Here is a 21,222-nt window from a genome sequence, read left to right on the forward strand (position 1 = left end):
TGGTGGGAAAAACAGTCAGGTCGTAGTGACCATTAATTTAAGTGTCAACACGGTCATGTGGTTGTTTGCACCAACGATTCAATTTGTCCTATTACCATTCGGTTACCTTGGGTTGAAGCACACCATGCACATGATCACCTGTGCTGGTCCACGAACGTTTCCATAAAGCCCGGAGCAGGAGAAAGGGAAAGACTGGGGGGCGGGGTGGAGGCAGTGGGAGGGAAAGAGATTTTTTTTTTAAACTGCCAGAATTTTTTCCCCATATTAATTCCTTTGTTTCTTTATCCAGCATTAACAGTCCCTTATTGAGACAAAAACAGTACAAGCAAGAAAAAGAGCAATCAGAGATTGCACACCCTTGCAGGACTTGTTTTGTGCAGTGTAGTTTTGTGTGGTGTAATTTGTGTACTGGTGTGTTATGTAATTAGTAAGATACATAATTAGAACTGCCACTTTATAACTGCTAGCAGTGATGACTTGGTACCAAGACAACCCGCTTTGATTGGACACCTGACACTGACCCATGACGTTTTGTTATTATTATTCAATTGAATTTAGAATGGGATTAAAATTAATTCAATTTAAATCAAATAGTAGACCAAATAGGTACAGTCCTGCATTGGAGTAATCATCCATCCATTGGGACCATACTCTGTGCAGAGCGTTGGTGCTGCCTAAGCAGTCTCCTGGGCTATTGGGCACAATCCTGGACGGGTCCCCACTCCGACACAGGATGCCAGCAAGTTGGCACTCATTTTGCCAACTTCAGAAGGATGACAGGCAGAGTCAAACCCCACCTGGCATTAATTCAACAGTTGAGCAGGATTTGAACTCAGGATCCAAGGATCCCAAGCCCACCACCCTAACCATTAAGGCTTAATGGTTTGATTAAGCCAACACCAGGCACGCAGTAATCAGAAGGAACCCAAACAAGAAAAAAGCAAAGACGAAGTCATCAGTTGGAACCTGGATAGCATTCACATTTTAGCTGCTACTCGTCTACTCTCAAGCCCATCCAGGCACAGCCAAGTGAGCCTCATTCAAAAAATAAATTAATTAACCCTGATCAAAAACAATAAATAGTTCTAGCTGCCAGACCATGTGTTGGATCAAGTTGAAATTTAAAACATGTATTCCGCATCACCACTCGATCATAATTGTGAAGTTTCACATCAATTTCTTTTGCAATTCCAGAGAAAACATTATTTAATATTTTCTTCAATCCAATATGGCTGCAAAACCATGCAACCTATCAATTATTCCTTCACAAACTTGTACACCCAAGGCTTAGGGAACATTTGTGTGAAGTTTTCCCTCGATTTGTCCACCCGTTCTGGAGAAGAAGTTTTGATTAATGGGTTTTAGGGTAAATCCAAGTTGGCTGCAAACCATGTGACCTATGATGACATATGTGTGAACCTTTTGTTCCTCATGGACAGACGGTCATTCGTATAAAGTTTCCCCTCGATCTGTTCAGCCACTTCAAAAACTTTTGAAGGTTTAAAATATATACATATATATATATATATATATATATATATATATATATATATATATATATATATATATATATATATATATATATGGCTGCTGAATCATGTGGCCGATGACTTCATCAAATGTTTTTTCTGAAGACCATTTTATCCCAAGATGACTCTCAAAAGTTTTCATGCTGAATGGATGTGGCGTTCTACATACATAATTATGACGTCATAACGAAGGCACCGATGACATCATAAAAATTGCACTCATTCCCCATGAGGAGTACTTGCTATGTGCCAAGTTTCAATTTTTTCCTTTGTGTGGTTTTAGTGATGTGGAGGTCCAAAGTTTTTACATTTTTCCAATATGGCTGCCACACCACAAGACCTATGGTATTGTAATCATTAAAACATTCTACATGAGTAGTCGCACCAATAGTGAAAATTTTTGACTTAATCCACCAAGTGGTTGCGGCAAAAAAGTACTGTGTGGACAAACGGACAAACAGAGAAATAAACCAATGTCACCCGCAGGGTGACCCGTATCTTGCCAAAAGGTGACCACGTGTGACTTCTTTAAGGTCACACTGAGGTGAACAGAGCTGCTATCCACCAGGAGCGACTCCTTGAGGAATATCTGCCTACAAGAGATTCCAATGATAATCGTTCTACAGAGTAACCATGAAAAATATGCGTTTGCCTCATAACGTCACCAAATGACGTCTTAATGTCTCAAGCTGGACATATCTAGAAAGCACTCATTGAGGTTTTCAATTTGAGGTACTACACGATATGGTTCCTAAAACTTGAAAATTTGACCTTGGGGTCAAATATGTTTGACCTCAGGCGCTAACCATGAATGTCAAGGCCAATCGCCACCAAAAATTAATCAGCTGAGCGCCAGACCATGAACTATATTCCCATGAAGTTTGAAGACGATCCGATCAAAATTACTCAAAAAAATAAGGGTTTCGTCGACTCCCCTGATTTGCGACAGTGACCTTGACCTTTGACCTTGACCTTCAAAATTTTGTGCACTGAAAGGGACCTCTATAGGCCTCTGATATGCGAAGTTACAAAAATTTCCAATGATAACTGTGCTCTGCAGAATTTTTTATACGTGATTACAGACAAACAAACAAACAAACAAACAAACATACAAGCTGACTAACATATTTTGCAAAAACTTCGTTTTGGCAAGATAACAAACAAACAAACGGGCCCAAATGCAATATCCTCTCCTTCGGCGAGTTTAACTAAGGAGTTCATAGAATATCTTAACCCATGCAGTATTTAAGTATATAATTAAATTGAAATAAAATTATGATTTTTAAGGTCCTATAAAAAATAAATTCCTCAAGTTTACCACCAGTAATGCAGTCTGATACACCACCTTATATAACATGTCCAAGTATTGCAAAACTGGAGGTTCTTGGAAGCAATAAGAAGGCAATTTGTGTTCTGCAGTGTTCAATTACATGATTACATTGAAATAAACTAAAGATTGTAAATGTCGTATAAAAAATTATTCCGGAAGTTTACAACTGTTGACGCGGTGGCTATTTCATCACCCTATCGAACAAGTTACATGAGTTATCCGTGCCTGTAGTTTGTGTCCTTTATGACGTCCTGAAAAAACAGTAAGTTTCTTGCTTGGAATGATTTTCAATTTTGTTTGACCGTCAGACCAGCAGACAGAGTAATAATATTTATGATCTCCCTCCTCTCCGTGCATGTGCAATAACGACAACTTTAGAGCCAAAGCACTGCTTCGCTAAAGGTTCATTTTCTGATTCATGTTCCATGTTGAAGATCAAAATCGAACCTTCAATTGAAATCAAGTTGTTCCTCGATCATAAACTGATGTTTGTGGATGGACGGACGGACAGACAGGAGTGAACCAATTGCCTAAGCCCGCTTTTTCGCTTTGCATGCGCTGGATAATAATATTGGAGAAGTACCAAGGATACGAAAACAACTAGAAACTCTCAAAATGCAAAGCCCATTTACGTCTGCTCTGTGCTCAAACTTTTCTTGATGAAAACAATATCTAAAAAAAACAAATGTTGAACATATTAATTAGTCTTCTGCATATTCTCAGAAGAGAGAGTTGTTGAAAATTTGATGACGAAAGATCAAATGATGACACACACACACACACACACACACACACACACACACACACACACACACACACACACACACACACACACACACACAGTTGCCAAACATCATCTGCCGCTGCATGGGCGGATGGGCGAATTATAATACTGCAAATGTAACATGTATTTATCACGTGACATCAAAATGGGGTCCACGCCAGGAGGGGTCACGGGGTCCACGCCATGTGCTGTACACATAATTGAATCACAGACGTTGCTCAGACATCATTAAAACAGAAGGTATCACTTTGGTCAACCTTGAGATGCTTTTCTTTCTTTTTACCCCGAAGGGTCTTCCACCCCCACGGGGTCTAAGCGCCGCTCGCGTTCTCTCTTTTCTTGTGTACAGTTCATTTGAACGTCTATTTTTTCCATTATTCGTCAACAGAATTCAATGAAAATTGACAGCATATACTAGAAACACATGTGCAGGCATTAACTGAGCCTAAAGTGCGGTTGCGGCCCTTCGGGCTGAGGAACGGCCCATTTTGGCCCATTTTATTAAAATTGTTATTTCTCCGTTATTAGTGAACGGAACCGAACCAAACTTGACAGGTATATTCTAGAGACCATTCCCCAGGCAATAACTGAGCCCAAAGCGAGATTTCGGCCCTTTAGGCCAAGAAACGGCCCTTTCGGCCTGTTTTCTTAAAATTGTTATTGATAAAAATTATTAAATATGCTGGGCGATGCCCAACGCAAAATTAAGTCGCAAATAATGATATGAAACTAGCCTCACTCATGGGAGGTGTTCTGGTTTCTTTTTCTGATGCAATGAAAATCTTACCAAATTTCAAAACTATCTATCATCCGTGCTATCGCTCACCTGAGAGTTGTACGAATGAACTCCCACGGGGTGTGTTCGCAATTAAAACTTGTTTTAACAACTGAGTGTCTTCTTCTTCTTCTTTCGGCTGCTCCCGTTTGGGGTCGCCACAGCGGATCATCCGTTATGATCCGCATAATGATTTGGCACATGTTTTACGCCGGATGCCCTTCCTGACGCAACCCTGGTCACCTCTTACGACACAGGGGTATGGTACACCTATTTTAAGCGGGGTATACACCGGCCCAGTATACTGGTACTCATTTCGCCGACCTCGGAAGGATGACAGGCTGAGTCAACCCCCTGGTGTATTAATTCAGTGGCCCAACGGGGCTTGAACTCAGGACCTTTAGGATCCCAAACCGCTGCCCTAACCACTGCGCCAACACCAGGCTCTTTTAACAACTGAGTGTATCAAGCACTTAGCTCAACCTTTCACTGTATATATATATAGCTCAATCTGCCTTTCTCTAGTTGGCGTGACATGATCTGAGTTGAGAAAAAAAATGCCATTCTGTTGCACAACTTTACAGTGATCGTTTTATAGTATTGTTACAGATCTGGAAACCATTTGCATTCAACATACAGGTCACAAAAGTCAGTTATCCCATTAAGTACATGTGTAGTCAGATCCCTTTCCTTTTGTCTAGTGAGAGAATCAAAAACGTGTGTTGCGACTTCGTTTAGTAAGGTTATTAAACCTTTACCATCTAAGACCATCCAAAAAACCATCTAAGACCATCCAACAAACAAACCAACAACACCACTGAACAAGCGCTTCACCCGCCCAACCGGCGACTCGCTGTTTCAAGGAAAAATCTTGGTGAAGTACCTTTTTGGGCGAGTCCGCATGTATGGAGTGGGCGGGCTTCCCAGTATTGCCGAAACCCTGCCGAGAAAGGGCAGACCCATGGCAGCCCCATCCAATCAGGGCGAACAGTGACGTCAGTTTTACCAAGGCCCCTCCCCGCTGAGGGAGGTCCATAAAAGTTACGACGGCATCTTCAGCGTACAGTTCTGTTGAGAAGAGTGTCGAGAGTTCTGAGGGGGTTCGGTCGTGAGTTCTGAGGAGTTCAGGGAATTCAGTGGAGAGGAGTTTTCATGGTGGTTGGGTCAGGAGTATTCACGGTGGATCTGAGCAGTCTGGTTCGTTCTTCACGGTGGCTGTTACGGGGAGAGGAGTTCTGTGGACCCTGACTATTCACCACGCGAGCTCTGCCATGAGCCACGAGTCCCACACCTGCAACTGGTACCAAACCGACGACCTTTGGCAGGTGCCACATGACAGAGCACGCTTTCCCTCTGCTGACCAGGTACCCACCGAACTCTGACCCCAAGCTTGTCTCTCTTCACGGCTGCGAGGGTCAAATAAAGACTCTGGGGTTTCTTTTCTTTTTGTGTGTGTGTCTGCGTATGGGCCTGTCTTTAAGTTGAACTGAGTTAGTGTTTTTTTGCTTATTGTAAATATTTCCCTGCTTGCATATTCGCATCAAGTCTTGCCTTTGTCTTTATGTTATTGCTAATAAATTTATTAGAAATCTTCCCAGTCCGTTTCTGTCCCTTTCTTACATTGGTCTCGCATGGTCCGGGTCTGAGTATAAGCGGGGTTTCATCCCCGATAATCCATTCATTCCAGCCGGCATGGCTTTGGCAGTTTCCGCTAGGCTGCACCCGAACCGGAGTTGGTCGTCGGTAGTTGGAACTCTACCGCAGTCGGTAGAGTGACCCAGTTCGAGCAAGACGTGTGAGGGCATGGTTTCCCCGGTAGTCGAAATTGCGTAGTTAATTAGGTAAATTGGTTTTAGACATACAGACCCTATGCTACGCGGATGAGATATTGGCGTCCACGGTCGGTTCAGCGACCCGCCAGCTCACGGAATTATCCGGAGTGACGGCCGAGAATTCCGGGGAGTCTGGTGGGAGACGGCGTAACCTCCCCCACCTAGCGATCATTCTCGCCACCGACCCCCGGCCCACAACAGTATGTTTAGGGAATGTGACCATTGCCCAAAATGTTGAAATCATTCATCGTGCATGGGATTTTTTTGCTGAGGCGTTTCTTTCGACCAAGACCATGGACATTTTCATCCGAGGCTATCATTTATTTTGCACTGATGACTCACCCTTCTCTCATTCTCCTCCTTTCCTTTTTGTTTACTCCCAGATCACTGTGCCTAATTGTTGCTCCACAAACTGACTGTCAATTTAATTTTGCTCATCCATGAGCATCACTCTTGCAGAGAAAAACAAGCATCCTGAATGGTACATATGCCTCTAAAAGTGTATGAATAAGGTTGTTTGTTTTTTCTGTCTATTCTCCCGACATTTGTCCGTCCACACTGTAAGTCCTCCGTCCGTCCCTAGCAACTCCAGGATGCAAGCATTCTTCCAGTAACCCCCTCCTGGTTAAACTTCAAAAATCCAGGTTGTCAATGTGACAACACACCTCAACTCTTCATTTCTCACTTCTCCCATCCCTGGAACCACCTTTCATTGGCTTTCCTCCAGGGATCACTCTCCCCTTCAGGCTGTCAAGCAAATAGTGCACATATATATATATATATATATATATATATATATATATATATATATATATCTCTCTCTCTCTCTCTCTCTCTCTCTCTCTCTCTCTCTCTCTCTCTCTCTCTCTCTCTCTCTCTCTCTCTCTCTCTCTCTCTCTCTCTCTCTCTCTCTCTCTCTCTCTCTCTCTCTCTCTCTCTCTCTCTCTCTCTCTCTCTCTCTCTCTCTCTCTCTCTCTCACACACACACACAACAAAAATTATTGATTCCAAAAAAAAAGAAACTTTTTCCAATGCATAGTCACTCATTATATATTTATTTTTTTAACTAGCAAATATCACTCGTCGCTTTTCTGGTGGGAATACTAAAGGGCCGAAAGGAATACTAAAGGAATACCGACCAGCGCTCCAGATTGCTCCTCACACCATCACTGAAAAACCACCGTGTTTGACAGTTGGCTGCAATCGGTCCAAAGAGAACTCTTGACTGGGAAATCTCCAGACCCATACACGGCCACTTTCAGAAAATTGAGCAGATTGGGACTCATCTGAAAAAAATGACAGTTTGCCAAAACTCCAAGGGTCTGGTGGCCATCTCGTCTGCCCACTTCTTTCTCCTTTCAATGTTGGCTGGTCTAAGAAGAAGTTTTCTCAAAAATGCTCTCCCATAGTAGCTCAGTTGATGAAGGTACCACACGACAGTTACTGAGCAAACTTGGACCTCCTCTGCAACATCTGCTGCCTTGCAACGAGGAATTTTCTCAATAAACCGCTTGACAGCTCGAAGACACATTTCTGAGGGCCCAGGTCGACCAGAACGTGAAGCTGTGGGATCCTTGCCTTCACTGGTGAATTGCACAATGACCCTATTGACCGTAGAAAGTGAAATGCCCAGGTTCTGAGCTATCTGACACTGACTGACTCCACCTTCCGATTTGCCAACAATTTGTCCTTTTTGAAAATTGCAAAGGTCGTGTGTTCCCTGTGTTCGAGGTATAGTTCATTGTCATCCATGACCCAGAAACTGATTTCTGCAAATAGATCGGTGAATATTAGGCCAAATCCCTGAATAAGACTTGCTTTATACAGATGAAATGAATAAATTTAAGGTGTCTATGTACTTCTGTCATGTCTCTGTAGACATTTCAGGATATGTTCACAAACGTTAATCTTTATTATCAGCTGCGTGTGACGGGTGGACAAAATATTTTGGCTCGCGAATTTTGAAAACATGTTAATACGGCAAATGACTCAAAAATTGGTTGCAAAGTTCAATCGCCCATGAAATAAACATTGCAGATAATCCGCCATGTTGCCTGCTCATCTGTGCACGCGTCAAATGGTGCAACATTCGCAGTCTGCGCAAACGTTATAAGAATTTTTAATCATCCGATTTTAACCAGATTTACTTTGATTCCCCATAGAGCACCTCACGAAACCTCCAAAAATATAGACACAGTTCTGGCAGACACCATGGATGGGCAGTCCTTCTTGGGACAGACGCATGGTCTTGTAGTGAATCGTACAGCTCAATGAAGCTGGTTGATTTTGGCACGTTCCTAAATTTTTTGTTCAATCAATATAATTCTCGAAACAGTAGAAAAAGATAAATTTAAAGCTTTGGATATTTCACATTTCTTGTGTATGTATGGAGATGTAGGGAACGTAGCCTTGCTTGCTGAAAGTAAATAGGTATATCGGCTTAGTTATAACACTCATTATTACTTTAAATTATCAGATTTCACTCCAGATTTCGACAATTATTTAGTCTGGACAATATCTGATCCTCAAAACCGAAATAATATTTTGATGATATACTTTAATTTTTCCATGAGAGGAGATCATGTAAAATCGGATCATATAATGCATGAAATCGCTCCAAGCACCTAATTTGAAAAGTATAGCACTTACAAAATGATGTATACAGCAATTCATAGCTAGGATGAACAGGCTTTCGAAGATATGAGTGAGGAAAATGAAAAAAAAATTATGCTTAAGAAATCGTTGCAGCCTGTTTCAAGTGAAGGCATGGTTGAGCAGGCCAAAAAACATGGCAGCTTCAGACCCCAGCAAAGTTACCGAGGATACGCCTTAAGACCCCAAAGAGCAAGGTGGCCGAGCATTGCCTGATAAATAATATAATTAAATCAGGCCGTTAATTATAATCTTCAAAAGGGGTGTCTTAATTAACCCAAACACCAAATTTTCACTCCTGCACTTCCTTGGAGCTTTCTTCGTATGCCTGCAAAGTGTCAGGCTGCTAAGTTTCATGGTTTTGGAGTTATGGAGGACACACACACACACACACACACACACACACACACACACACACACACACACACACACACACACACACTGCCATTTATTTGTATAGATACTCAGAAATATTTGAGTAAAGAAATAAATAAATAAATTCGCCTGCATGTGATGAAATGGGTGCATCCGTGTGCTTGTACATTTCCACCAACAAAACGGAAAGCCCTGGATAACATTGTAATAAGTTTGAGCAACAGTTAATTGAACAATGTTATATAATCTTGTGTATAATACACAGTATACAAACTATTAACATCCCCCCAAAATAGAACTCCATGAAAATAACAGTAGTAATTAAATAATATGACAATGATCAATAATTAATGTTTGAATTTAATCAAGGTAATTGTTAAGTGTGGATTTTTACAGAGCTGTTGAATCCAAAAACCTTCAGTGCGTCTTTTGTTCTTATATCCATTGCATCTATTATTTGAAATGCATGTTCATTATTACACACAATGATAATAATAATTCATAACACTAATAATACATTGCACATTGTCATCCGTTATGTTGTAATAATATCAGAATCAATCAAATAATCGCTTTACCATCAAAAATCATTGTTTCTCGTTAATGCCTTTGATTTACAAATATAACATATAAAGTACACTTTTATAAATTATAGTCATAGTGTTACAAATGATAAAAAGATTAATAACACGTGTACTTATTAATTTAGCACAAATACTGTATTGGCGTATTCGATCGACGGATTACTCATTTAAAATGGTTTAATTGTGCAGTTACAACATAAACGTTTTGAATTTTGTGATGTCATATAAATGCCATTTTAATTATTTATATATATATATATATATATATATATATATATATATATATATATATATATATATATATATATATATATATATAATAGGAGCACCCATGTTCGAATTTGAGCTGATTGGACACGGGAAGCAATTAAAGGAGAGTTGGTGGGTGGGGGAGTGAGAGAGGAATGGGAGGTGTTGCATTGGGGGGGGGGGCGTGGGGGTAGCTTGAGAAGACTGAGGAGCAGAAAGACAGAACAACAGACAGATAGTCGGTTACAGGAGATAGAAATGTAGAAAATGTACCGACGGCTTAAACTTCAGACTCACTTTTGTGACATTATTTTCTGTTAGATTTTTGTTCGCGAGGTTTTTCTGCCACTTTATCACGTCCAATCTCCATAAGCGAGACTTGGTGCTATTTTTCAGAAAATTGAGGCTGCGACCGTAGACCGTGCAAGGTTTCTCCGCACCCGAGGTCCGGTAAATGTCCGCACTACGGATGAGCTACATGCGTGGAAAATCGTCTAGAAAAAGAACTTTAAACAAAATGGAGAGACAGACAAACAGACACAGACGTGCAGACAGAGAAAATCAACAGTGGGAAGGAATTGCAGAGACACATATCCATGGGACCATGAGAGATACCTTTTTTAACATGAGTTCTCTCTTGCTGGACGGCGATCGGGAGCTTGAAGCGCAGGACGAAGAACCTGTGTGCGCAGAGCTCGAGACCCGCACCAACTCACCTTGTGTGCAGCAGCTGCAGCAGAACCTGGAGCCTCAAATTCATCCCCAGTCGGAGTGCCGGCCTCAAGCAAGACCTGAACCTCCCATCATCCTGGCCCATCCGAGGGTGAGTGAGTTTGGCAGATTCATGAACCTCTCCATATGTTAAGCATCTTAGTTGGGATTTTAGAAATCGGCCCGGAGTGTGTACAGGTGCACAGCTGGTCTCTTCCTTGTGAAAGATGCTGAAGGATTTTATCACCTCGTGGCTCTTTCAAGTGGGTGAAACGGCTTTGTGCCCCTGAATACCAAACAATGCTGTGTTCCGATATGCAACCCTGTTGCGGAGAAGTCTCGATGGTATATTTTATCTACTTGAAGTAAATCTAGTGCAGCACATCAACTTTGTTTAAACTAATTCCCACGACTTCTCTTAAATAGAAATGTATCGGCTTTTCGGCCAGTCTACCATTTGGTAATTCAAAATTATTTGCCGTGGGTTGATTGTACATAAGAAGCCCCTACTGCACCCCCCCCTCACCCCCTTCCTTCTGTCTCCCCTTCCTCCTTATGAGGACCCTTTCTGATCTCGAATCTTTGACTCTGTGATCCCATAAGGAAGTGAACCACCAACACAAAATAATTGCATCCATAATTGAATTATCATCATCATAATAGGCTGGCGGGATGGCCGAGAGGAATGCACACTCGACTCTAAGCTGTCTAATCTGGGTTAAAATCCCAACCCAGCTATAAACTGTCATCCTGGTGTTTCACAAACAGGGTGATTCATCAATGTGTGTGATCCATCCCTCGGATGGACATTAAACTGGGTGCCCCATCTGCTGGCCTGAGTTGGTGGACGTCAAAAATCCCCTGGTTTCTTTCACAAAGAGTAGTCGAGCTATTACCGGCATCCTGGCCAAATTCCAAATTCTTGTTCTAACCTACGGGGGGAATTACATCAGGGACAAAGCCACACCCTCCGCCAATGATGCCACCCTGCTACCTTATGCTGCATACAAAAGATCATCATACTAAAAAGTGAAAAGCATCTATTTGTGGTTCTCTGCATTCCTGAACAACTGGAAGGAATGAGTTGAAAACTGCTGGTCGTACTTGGGGGATGCACGGGAAAGTTGTAGGTGTTCACAAAAAAATAGCCCTGGAGGTTCATGTTGCGGGGAGAACCCCAATTCTCTCGATGTAATTATATTAATATGTTTGGCATATTACTGCTCCCAGTTGGAAGGGGTGTTACAATTAGTTACATTGAAATACACCAATGCTGTGGTTTCTTCACTGGTTAAAACAACAACATTGATAGATTCACTCTCCTCATAATTTCAATGACATATAGGAATTAACACCCCTTATTGACCTGAAAGTGACAACCTGATCCATAAACGTTTTGTACGATTCCTAAATGAACTTCCAGGAAGACTACAAGATGGACCCAGAGGAAGAGGTTTGATCCACACAGTAACACAAACTAATTAACCTCCGCCATCGAAGATGGACGGAGGTTACCGTTTTCACCACTGTCTGTTTGTTTGTTTGTTTGTTTGTTTGTGAACAGTATTATGGAAAAACTCCTGGACGGATTTCGACGAAACTTGGTGGGGGGGGGGGGGTTAGGTATTGTCCAAGGATCATGCCATTAGGTTTTGGCCTGGGTCCAAAGTCCAGTATGGCCGCGATGGCGGCCATTTTGAAAAAATATGTGAATTTTTGTTTTTTGCATTTCTACATGTTTTAAGTGATTTCCAACCCCCCCCCCCAAAAAAAAAAATTGTTAGACAAAAAAAAACAAAATTTTGCAACTTTTTTTCAAAAAAAATTTCGATTTTATTTGATAAATATTTTAATTTTTTTTTTTGCATTTCTACAGGTTTTAAGTGATTTCCAACCCCCCCCATCCGCCCCAAAAAAATTTGTTAGAGAAAAAAGAAAAAAGAATTTTTGCACCTTTTTTTTTCAAAAAAATTTAGATTTTTTTTTTTTTTGGGCATTTCTACATGCATGTCGATCTAGTTTAGTTCATTCAACCGTGGTTCAGTAGAGTCTGATCCGTTTTGACCTACAATGAATAGGATATCAGGTTCACTTAAGTGACCCAGCAGTATTGGCGGCGGATGTTTTGCACTCTACTGAGTGCTCCCCCTCTAGTTTGTAATGTATTTCATGAAATTATGCGGTTTGAGAACAATGTATTAACCACCACTGAACTTCGTACATACAGGAGATAGGTAACATTTTTATGATAGTAGTTAAAGGGTGAGGTGGACTTTTTATTTGACAATTTAATTTTCTTTAAATACAACAATGTTCATGAAAATCCCCCTAATTCTCAAGGTTCTCCCCAACTAGACCTACCCACTTATCCCATTGATATGATGTGTGCCATAATGCCACCTGAGGAGAAATCTTTGGGACGGGTAATGTGATATTTCAAGACCAGTGCTTTGAAGTTGTCTCATTTGTAAGCTTATAGTGCCACCTAGATATTATTTGAGTGGTCCACAGAGATAAAAAATCAAAATTGACAAGTCTGGACTGTAAAAATCCGAACTTCCCAACGCGTCTCAATGAGAATACCATGGCCTTTGAGGTCTACTAAAGTAGAGCTCCTTTGGTACCAACATTGCACTAATCTTAGTGAATTTACAAGAAATACAAGGAAGTTCAATGCAGGAGTAGTCCATCAGTTCTACCATGCCAGTGCATTTCTGCCAATATCCAAGCACGCCTTCATCCCCAGTGTTTCTGGCTACGTATCTAATCCTATTTTGTACCAACCTAGATATTGGAAGTGAAAATGAATGATTGTTTCAATGCTTCCAACACTAACATCCAATAATTCTCTAATCTTGCTTTCTAATTCTAATTCTGAGCGACGGCCTACAATTCTAGGAGTCTGGTGGGAGACGACGTAACTTCCCCCACCTAGCGGTCGTTCTCGCCACCGGTCCCCGGCCCGCAACAATATATATATATATATATATATATATATATATATATATATATATATATATATATATATATATATATATATTTGTATACATACATACATATAGGCCATGGGCCAGTGGGACCTACCTTGCATCACCCCTGCGACAATTTTTCACTGATACCACAGTGTTCATATATATCCCAAGTATCAGAAAAAAGTTGTTCCCAGAAAAATAACTCACGATGCTTTATTAAGCTGTTTCCGTGGCAACCAATCAAAAATAGACGAATCTCACAAAGATCGGCAAAATGTCAATATCTCTGTAAAATATAAACATAAAATCACAAAATTGGTGTCAAATTAAAGCTTATACATTTACGTATTAAAATAGATTTTTGCTTATGCGAATTAGCTCATTTGCATATTCATTAAATTTGACTTAAAGACAATAATTCCTACAAAATGCAAGAATTTCCATTTTCTTTCCTTGTAATTACCACACATATCAGTTTTTTTGGTCAAAAAGACGTTACTTAAGTGTTGCCAGATACAAGCCAGGTTGGCAAAAAATATATTAAAATTTTTGAATTTTTTAAAGTAGGCTCATTAGCATAAAATACAAAGCACAATGAATCGTTCAAAAATCATGCACAATCAGATTGATCAATATTATTAATTACCTGGGCCTGATATAATACATAACTGCGACTTATGATGTCTGTTGGTGTTTAAGGGAAACATAACTATTTTCTGTTTGAGTAAAAGTAGTGGAAATAATTTTAAATGCATTGATATGCTAATTAGGATCCGCCATTATGGAAATTCTCATTAGCCTGGTGTTGGTGCAGTGGTTAGGGCAGCGGCTTGGAATCCAAAAGGTCCTGAGTTCAAGCCCCATTGGGCCACTGAATAAATACACCAGGGGGTTGACTCAGCCTGTCATCCTTCCGAGGTCGGCGAAATGAGTACCAGTGTACTGGGCCAGTGTATACCCCGGTTAAAATAGGTGTACCATATCCCTGTGTCGGAAGAGGTGACCAGGGTTGCGTCAGGAAGGGCATCCGGCGTAAAACATGTGCCAAATCACTATGCGGATCATACGGATGATCCGCTGTGGCGACCCCTAAAGGGAGCAGCTGAAAGAAGAAGAAGAAGATTAAGGAAATTCTCATTTTCGTAAATATCTCAACTTCAGGTACATGGAAATTTGTAAATGAGGAATCTACACATATGTTTGGAGGGTCAAAGAATAAAGTGAACATATTTCCTTTGTTGTCAGAGATGTAGAATAATGTTTGGATAGCTTAATTACATGCAAAATGGAAACAGCTTAATAAAGCATAGTGCAAATGAGTTATTTTTCTGGGAACATCTTTTTCTGATACTTGGGATATATATGAACACTCTGGTATCAGTGAAAAATTGTCTCATATACATTTATATTTTTTTCATATATATACACATATATCTATTTTTCATATATATATATATATATATATATATATATATATATATATATATATATATATATATATATATATATATATATATATATAAATATATACATACATACATACATCAATATATACATCTATATATATATATATATATATATATATACATCTATATATATATATATATATATATATATATATATATATATATGTAAGCCTGGTGTTGGCGCAGTGGTTAGGGCAGTGGCTTGGGATCCAAGAGGTCCTGAGTTCAAGCCCCGTTGGGCCACTGAATTAATACACCAGGGGGTTGACTCAGCCTGTCATCCTTCCGAGGTCGGCGAAATGAGTACCAGTATACTGGGCCGGTGTATACCCCGGTTAAAATAGGTGTACTTTATCCCTGTGTCGTAAGAGGCGACCAGGGTTGCGTCAGGAAGGGCATCCGGCGTAAAACATGTGCCAAATCACTATGCGGATCATACGGATGATCCGCTGTGGCGACCCCTCACGGGAGCAGCCGAAAGAAGAAGAAGAAGAAGATATATATATATATATATATATATATATATATATATATATATATGTATATATATATATATATATATATATATATATATATATATACATACATATATCAATACATACATATATCAATACATACATATATAAATACATATATACATACATATATATATGTATATACATATATATATATATATATATATACATATATGGATGGAAATATATATATATAACCATGAGCAAAAAGTGGCTTTGAAAAGACCTCCCGGATAAGGTTGTGGAGAGGCACAGATCAGGAGGAGGTTATAAAAATGTTTTAAATGCCTTGAATATCCCTTGGAGCATAGTCAAGACAATCATTAAGAAGTGGAAGGCACATGGTACCACCAAGACCTTGCATAGATCAGGCCGTCCCTCCAATCTGGATGACCAAGCAAGGAGGAGACTGATCAAACGGGCCACCAAGAGGCCAATGGGAACTTTGAAAGAGCTACATGCCTTTATAGCAAAGACTGGTCACTATGTGCATGTGACAACAATATCCACAAGTCTGGCCTTTACAGTAGGGTGGCAAGATGGCAGCTATTACTCAGAAAAGCCCGCCTTGAGTCCCTTTTGTGGTATGCAAAAACCAATCCAGAGATTCTGAAGCCATGTGGAAAAACGTTTTGTGGTCTGACGAAACAAAGATGGAACTTTTTGGCCTAACTGCAAAACGCTACATTTGGCACAAACCCAACACAGAACATCACCCAAAGAACACCATCCCTAATGTGAAGCATGTTTGTGGCAGCATCATGTTATGGGGATGTTTCTCATCAGCAGGGACTGGGACACTTGGCAGGATGGAAGGGAAAATGGATGGAGTAAAATTCAGAAAAATCCGAGTAGAAAACCTGCTGCCCTCTGCAAGAAAGCTGAAATTGTGATGGAAGTTCACCTTTCAGTATGACAATGACCCAAAGCACCCAGCCAAAGCCACACTGGAGTGGCTGAGGAACAAAAAGATAAATGTCCTTGAGTGGCCCAGTCAGAACCCTGACCTAAATGCAATTGAAAATCTGTGGCATGACTTGAAGATTGCTGTCCATCGACACTCCCCACGTAACTTGACTGAGTTTGAACAGTTTTTTTTTTTTTTACAGAACAATGTGAATATTGCCCAATGAAGGTGTGCAAAGTTGGTGGAGACCTATCCAAACAGACTCACAGCTGTAATTGTTGTCAAAGGTGCTTCCACCAAGTATTAACTCAGAGGGGTGGATACTTATCCATCCAAGATATTCTCGTTTTGTATTTTTAATTAAATAAAAAATAAAAAAAAATGTTGGCCTAACGTTTTGTATTTTTAATTAATATTCTGAAATTTGTAGAATTTGTTTTTCACTTGGAAGTTATGGGTTACGATGTATAAATAAAGGTGGAAAAAGTCTGACTTCATGCAATTTCATTCCAGGCTATAAGGCAACAAAATGTGAAAGTTTTGAAAATGGGGTGTCGACTTTCTTGAGGCACTGTATGTACTCGGTGTCATAATGGTTAGAGCATCCCTTTTGATTGTGGGAGGTTGGTAGTTCGAACCCCATCTGAGTTATAATAAAGACTTTAAAATGATATATGCTCCTTTGCTTGATGCCCAGCATTTAAAAGTGTAGAAAACAGATAAACAACACTGAGAAGGCGATGGAAACCTACCCAGTATAACCTATGCCAAGAAACTCCTCCGGAAGCACCAACGCTCTGTGAAGAGTATGGCACATCAAAAAATGATATGCAGTGTATTCTGAATGATCAGGACTAGAAATATAGAACTATAAAACGGATTGCTTAACTTCAAAGGTGGATAGGATGTTCGTGAGATTATTTTGAGATCTGATGGGGAGCCATTCAGGTCAATTGAAATGAACTTAAAAAAACAATAAGGTCCATCCGACAAGGTGTTCGACATGTTTGTTCGAGCTGTGAAGGCATAAAGTATCGATCAACATTTTGTGTTTTGTGGCTTGATACATTTAAAAATTAAATTTCACTAATTACCCACTTTAAATCCTCTTTCAAAGAACACTGCTTCAAGGTAAATCTTTGTGTTTATTGTTTATATTTACTTGATGCTTGTGTACATTTGCACATATGTGTATGTACATAAACTGTATTACCACAATGGCATTTGGCACCAGTGTGTGTGTTATTAGTTATTGGTCGTTGGTTGTTGTCTCCATACAGGGGTTCCAGAAAGTGGAATGGAGCCCTCCCAGGACTCAAAGTATCCGTGTGTGTGTGTGTGTGTGTGTGTGTGTGTGTGTGTGTGTGTGTGTGTGTGTGTGTGTGTGTGTGTGTGTGTGTGTGTGTGTGTGTGTGTGTGTGTGTGTTGTGTGGGTGTGGGTGTTGTTGATTGGTATCTTCACAGCGAGTTTCACAGTGTGGAATGGAGTCTTCCCAGGGTGGGCTCAAGTATCCACCTTCATTTCAGTAAGGAGATTCATGGACCAAGCTGTGAAGTTTTCTGTTCTCAAAGTTTTGTGCTGAGGGCTCTCCTCAGGATCATCGCTGAGCCACGGACAGCTTCCAACTGTAGTTCCTTTGTAATCAAATTCCCAGGGATGGTTTTTAATATCTCTGTGGTTCATTGTCATCATTCCTGGAGCTCGAAGTATCACTGGTACAATTTTGGCATTTTTCAGTTTCCAGGATGTTTTCACTTAATTGTTGAGGTTTTGGTATTTGGATATTTTCTTGATTTCTGCATTGTTTAGTCCAAAATCACTGGTATGAACACCTCACTCAGCAATGCCTTCTTCTCTCTCTTTTTTGAACCTAAGTATGATATCTGGACGCAACACTTTGTTTTCGATGTTCAAGCTCCATTGGGATCACTGGGTCCTATTTGAGTTGTACTTCCATGTTTTCAGTCCATTCTTTTTTTCTTTTTTTTTTGTATACCTTGGTCGAGGCTCGTATGAGAGCTAACACACAACTCACAGCAAGGAGGCATGAGACAGGAGGGGCGGGAGTGGAAGGGACAAAACAGTGAGGAACAGACACATTAGGTGAACTGTGGAAGGGAGAGGGATTGGGATGGGACGGGGAACATGGCGAAGAGAAGATGGACATTACAGGGACTTTCAGGAAGGAAAGCAGGGGAATTGAAGGAAGTGGGCTTGGGTGAATTATCGGGAGTAGAAAAGTTCGAGGATTTGGATGGGGGAAGATAAGAGGTGGTGGTGAACAGCTGTTTTGAAAGCCTGGAGGGAAGAATGGGAAAGAATAGAGTGAGGAAGTTTATTCCAAAGGCGGGAAAAAAAGAGGAATGAAAGAGTGAAGATGAGCAGTGATTCGTGATTTTGGTAGTTTTACCAGAATGGGGTTGTTGGTGGACCTTGAGCGCCCTGTGGAAATGTGGTGGGGACAAATCGCAGAGAGAGCAGGGGGGGCAAGGCTGGAGAGGGGTCGGTAGAAGACAGAAAGACCACCGACCAACCTGCGGTGATTGAGTGAGAGGCCCAAAGACTCAGCTTCATTGCGGGAGATGCCAATTATCATAAATGCCCTGGTTTCGACAGCGTGAAGCCGAGAAAGGTGGGAGGCAGGAGCACCAGCCCAGAGGGGAGAGCAGTACTCCATCAGGCTACGGACAAAAGCTTTGTAAGTGGTCAGGAGCTCAAGAGGGCCGAGGAAGGACTTTGCACGACGGAGGATTCCCAGTCGGCGACTGACTTTTGAGGCGAGGTTGGAAATGTGACTTTTCCAGGAAAGGTCATGGCAGATAGTGAGACCCAGAAGCTTGAAAGAAAAGACTTCTTCCAGAGGATTGTTGAGAAAGTGGATGGGGGGGTTTTGTAAACGGTCCTTTCGAAGAGACATAGTGAGAGTGTGAGATTTGTCTGGATTGAAAGACATGTTCCACGTGTTGGACCAGTTTGTGATTTTATCCAGATCTGCAGTGAGCGAAGAAGCTGCTGCTTGCCGGTCTGAGGGATGACAGATGGTACGGCAGAGGGTGGAGTCGTCGGCAAAGAGAAAGAGGATTTTCCAGAGAGTCTGAGAGATCATTGATGAAAACCAGAAAAAGAACAGGGCCCAGAACGCTACCTTGAGGAACTCCAGCCTGCACAGGAAGAGGGGATGAAAGAACTCCATTTAGGGCCACACGTTGACTGTGACAGGAGAGGAAGTCTGCGAGCCATGAGTGGAGATGGCCTTGAATACCATGGGAAGAGAGTTTGGTGAGTAGGGCAGGGTGCCAGACTGTGTCAAAAGCACGTGATATGTCCAGGGATACGGCTCGGATTTCCTGTCTGGCATTGAGGACCTCCATCCATTGATGGGAGAGCAGAAGCAGCATATCCAGGGTAGAGTGACCTTGTCTGAAACCCAATTGATGATTGGAAATCAAGCCATTGGAGAAGAGGAAGGATTTCATGTCTGAAGCGATGATGGATTCCATCACCTTGCTGATGATTGGGAGAAGGCTGATTGGTCTGTAGTTACAGGGATCTGTTTTTGCACCTTTTTTATACAGGGCAGTGATGTTAGCACATTTCTAAGCAGATGGCAGATGACCTTGGGCAAATGAGAGGGTGAATAGAACAGAGAGAGGGTGAGCAGGAGCAGAAGAGCAGGCTTTGAGGACATGTGGGCTGATGCTGTCTGGACCCGTTGCAGAATCTGAGTCGAGGTTTGACAGCAAGCTCTCCACCTTGTCAGGAGAAAAGGATACAGAGTCCAGGGACAGTTGGGTGCGACTGGGTAAAGTGGGTAGAGATAGTGATGGGTTTAGGACACAAGATTTAGCTGCAAACACCGAGTTTAGACATTCAGCTTTATCACGTGTGGAATCAGCAGTGTGGCCATTTGAGGTAAGGGAGGGGATGGAGGGGGAACATACACCAGAAACAGATTTGATTAAACGCCACCAGGATTTTGAGGAGGGAGACAGGTTTGAGAGTTCAGACTTGAGAAGAGAAAGATGTTGTTTTCTGGCTCTCCTGAGGGTAGATACACACTTGTTCCGAGCTTTGTGGAAAGAACTGAGATTGCCCTCAGTTGGGTTTGCTTTCTATGAGGCAAAGGCAAGTTGTTTCAGGACAACTGCCTCGCCACAAGCTTCAGTAAACCAAGGGCGGGAGGAAGGGTAAGACAACTGAACACGAGAGGGGATAAATCTGTGCATGAGGGAGAGCAAGTTTCTTTGAAAGAATTCCCAGGATGAGTTGATGTTTGAGAAAGTAGTGATAGGAGACCAGTCTGTAAGTTTTATGGCTGCTCGGAGACCCTGCCAGTCGGCTTGAGTGAAATGCCAGACTCGACGGCGGTGAGGTGGTTCTCTGATAACAGCCAGAGATGTTTGTCCACTTTGTCTTTGTCGTTTGTCCACAGATGTCCACTTTAACAAGGACGTGGTCAGAAGAACCAATTGGAGCGAAGGAAGAGCAGCAGGTATTGTCAGGGAAATTTGTCAAAATCAGATCCAGAAGAGATGGAGTA

At 41.3% G+C, this 21,222-nt stretch overlaps 1 protein-coding gene across 1 annotated transcript in view; it reads left to right on the forward strand.

The window, feature by feature from the left end:
• Positions 1 to 10,714: 10,714 nt before the first annotated feature.
• The window catches only part of LOC147008510 (barH-like 1 homeobox protein), a 35,227-nt gene continuing 24,719 nt past the window's right edge, over positions 10,715 to 21,222 (forward strand). The window contains exon 1 of the mRNA XM_085864490.1: positions 10,715 to 10,933. Within this exon, the coding sequence (XP_085720616.1) occupies positions 10,715 to 10,933 (219 nt within the window). The remainder of the gene's footprint in view (positions 10,934 to 21,222) is intronic.

The sequence above is a fragment of the Eptatretus burgeri genome, chromosome 18, assembly GCF_056783735.1.
Source record: "Eptatretus burgeri isolate ZD-2024b chromosome 18, Ebu_testis_v1, whole genome shotgun sequence".
In the NCBI taxonomy this organism is placed as follows: Eukaryota; Metazoa; Chordata; class Myxini; order Myxiniformes; family Myxinidae; genus Eptatretus; species Eptatretus burgeri.